This window comes from Myotis davidii, unplaced genomic scaffold, assembly GCF_000327345.1.
Source record: "Myotis davidii unplaced genomic scaffold, ASM32734v1 scaffold449, whole genome shotgun sequence".
NCBI classification, from domain to species: domain Eukaryota; kingdom Metazoa; phylum Chordata; class Mammalia; order Chiroptera; family Vespertilionidae; genus Myotis; species Myotis davidii.
In genome coordinates, this window is record NW_006383007.1 from 1,365,941 (window position 1) to 1,368,671 (window position 2,731).

The 2,731-nt window shown below is 42.8% G+C and overlaps 1 protein-coding gene across 1 annotated transcript in view; it reads left to right on the plus strand.

Annotated features, from left to right (window-relative positions):
• BMP2K (BMP2 inducible kinase) overlaps positions 1-2,731 on the plus strand; it is a 104,168-nt gene that overhangs the window by 53,948 nt on the left and 47,489 nt on the right. Inside the window, exon 9 of the mRNA XM_015557639.1 lies at positions 1,343-1,422. Coding sequence (XP_015413125.1) covers positions 1,343-1,422 — 80 coding nt within the window. The remainder of the gene's footprint in view (positions 1-1,342; positions 1,423-2,731) is intronic.

Genomic DNA, 2,731 nt, shown 5'->3' on the forward strand with positions numbered 1-2,731 from the left:
CTGGGACCTGGGCTGCTTCCTTCTGGCTGCAGGCAGGCATCTGGGACCCAGGCTGCTTCCCTCTGGCAGCCTGCAAGCACCCTGGACCCGGGCTTCACTCAGGCCCCAGTTTTCGTCTGGAAGCGCATCCGGAATAACGCCTGGAAGGACGTCTAGTCTAATTAGCATATTACCCTTTTATTATTATAGATGGTGTAGTATTTGCATATATAACCTACTCCCCTCCCCCTTCCCCCTACTCCCTACCCCCATGTATTTTAAATCATCTCTAGATACCAGTAATACCTAAGGTAAGTGGTATGTAAATAATTATTATACTGTATTGTTTAGGGAATAATGACAAGAAAAAAATGTCTGTACATGTTAGTAGAGATACAGCCATCATAGGCCTACCTACATATTACACGTTAGCAATGTAACATTTTTTTTTCCTGAGTAGTGTTTTTGATTCAAAGTTGTTGAATCTGCAGATGTGGGACCCATGGATATGGAAGGCCAACTGTATTTTGGGAAGTTGCTTAATGTTTTTTCCTTTTCTGTAAAACAGGAGTAGTAGTTATGAAGATTACAAATAATAAATGTAAACTCAGTGCCTAGTCCATGGAAAGTGCTGAGTTAGTAATAGCTAATAACATGGAAAGGCTTTGAGTTATATTGTGTGTCTGCACCCTGTACTTAGCTATGTCGGATTAACTGTGTATGGCAGGTTTCTGATAACTTTGATAAAGGCCCAGAATCATCTCTGATTTTAAGCCATTCTCAGCTTTGTAACAATCATTTTGGCCTTATTTTCTTGTCTGTCTTCCTTTATGTATAACTTAATCTACTCCACTAAGGACAAGAGGGAAGTTAGCTTTTCATTCAGTAAACATTTGAGTACCTGCAATAAGCTAAACATACATAGAACTTAAACAAATGCTCTTCTGTTTTAGAGTTTACATGCAGTGTCATGAAAATTTTTCCTCTATGTAGAAACAACACTTTTCCATATCCTTGGTGTTTTTTTCCCCAAAGTGTAAAATAGTCATTGATTTACAAGTATAATATAATTCTTCTTTTTAGCCAAGATTTGCCCACTTATAAAGTGGATACAGTGATATTCTGTTTACTTTTGAAGAGTTTCTGTGGCACATGAACATGAAAATGACATTTGTGTAACATGCTGATGTTTGCAGGTTAGATCTGGCAAATGCATGTGAACAATTTGTAGCTATCTGGGGTGAAAATAATAGTATCTTCCAGACAGTACATTTAAAGTTTAAGAATATATCAATAGCCTTTAAGTAAAGCTTTCTGCAATTAAAATGAAAACTAAAATGACAAGTTTTATTTTTCTTCCCAGAATTCTTCTATTCCTTCAACTCTTCCTGAACCCATGACTGCTAGTGAAGCAGCTTCTAGGAAAAGCCAAATAAAAGCGAGGTAAGCGACATTTGCAAAGGCTTTTTAAAGGGGAATATTTCTCGTTTTTAATCCTAGCAAATGTAATTAATTAAATATCATCTAAGCCTACATAAAAATGTTGTGTTCCTTCTTACATGTGTTATAGAATTTAAATAATGTTACCTTTGAGAAGATTTCTTAGTCACAGCTTTTTTATGTTGTATTTTTACTGATACAAAGTATTTTATTTGACATAAAATATATTTGTCATGTATCTGTTATATGCAAGATATTGATACTAGAAACACAAAGAAAAAGAAGCAGTGTTTATTTTCAAAGAGTTCACATTCTAATGAAGATAGACAAGTGAACAATTCCATCCTGATAGATATCAGGCAACTTTGTGCGTGGAGGAAGGGAAAGACGGGGAGCAGAGAAAACAGGAGCACAGAAAGAATCCAGTCCTTTCCCTAGGGGTGGGGGTTGCTGAGCTGCTGCTCAAAGGATGAATAATATAGTCCATCACCTGATATGATAGGTACTTCAGGCAAGAAGAGTGGCCTTTGTGAGACTGTAAGGCTGGTTCATAGGGGACGCATAGGGGTGGGAAGTGTATACTGGAGTATGGGGGATGGATGCGGGAGTGGTGGGAATGAAGCTGAAGAGCTAGGTAAATGTCAGTCAGGAGCAACTTTATTTATATGTCTTGCTGAGAAATTTGGCCTTTGGCGTTTAGAGCAGTGAATTTTAAACCTTGCAGTCAGTTCTATTTGGGACTTGGTTGTGAGATGTTTTCTGAATAATCTATTATTTATAAACTAGAGGCCCGGTGCACAAAAATTTGTGCACTCGGGGGGACGAGGGGGGTCCCTCAGCCTGGCCTGTGCCCTCTCGCAGTCTGGGACCTCTCGGGAGATAACGCCCTGCTGGCTTAGGCCTGCTTCCGGGTGGCAGAGGGCAGGCCCAATCCCTAGGTGCAACCCCTGGTTGGGCTCAGAGCAGGGCTGATTGGGGAGTTGAGGCACCGCCCCATGTCATGCACAGAGCAGGGCGGATCGGGAAGTTGCGATGCCACCCCCAGGCACGCTCAGGGTAGGGCCAATTGGGGGGTTGGGGCACCACCCCCTGTCACACTCAAGGCAAGGTAGATGGGGAGGTTGCTGCGCCAACCCCTGTCATGCACAGAGCAGGGCCAATCCGGGGGTTGGGGCGCCGCCCCCTGTCACAGAGCAGGGCGGATCAGGGGGTTGGGGCGCCACCACTCTCACACTCAGGGCTGGGCCAATGGGAAGGTTATGGCTCTACCCTGTCACACACAGAGCAGGGCCCGTGGGGAGGCAGGGTGGGG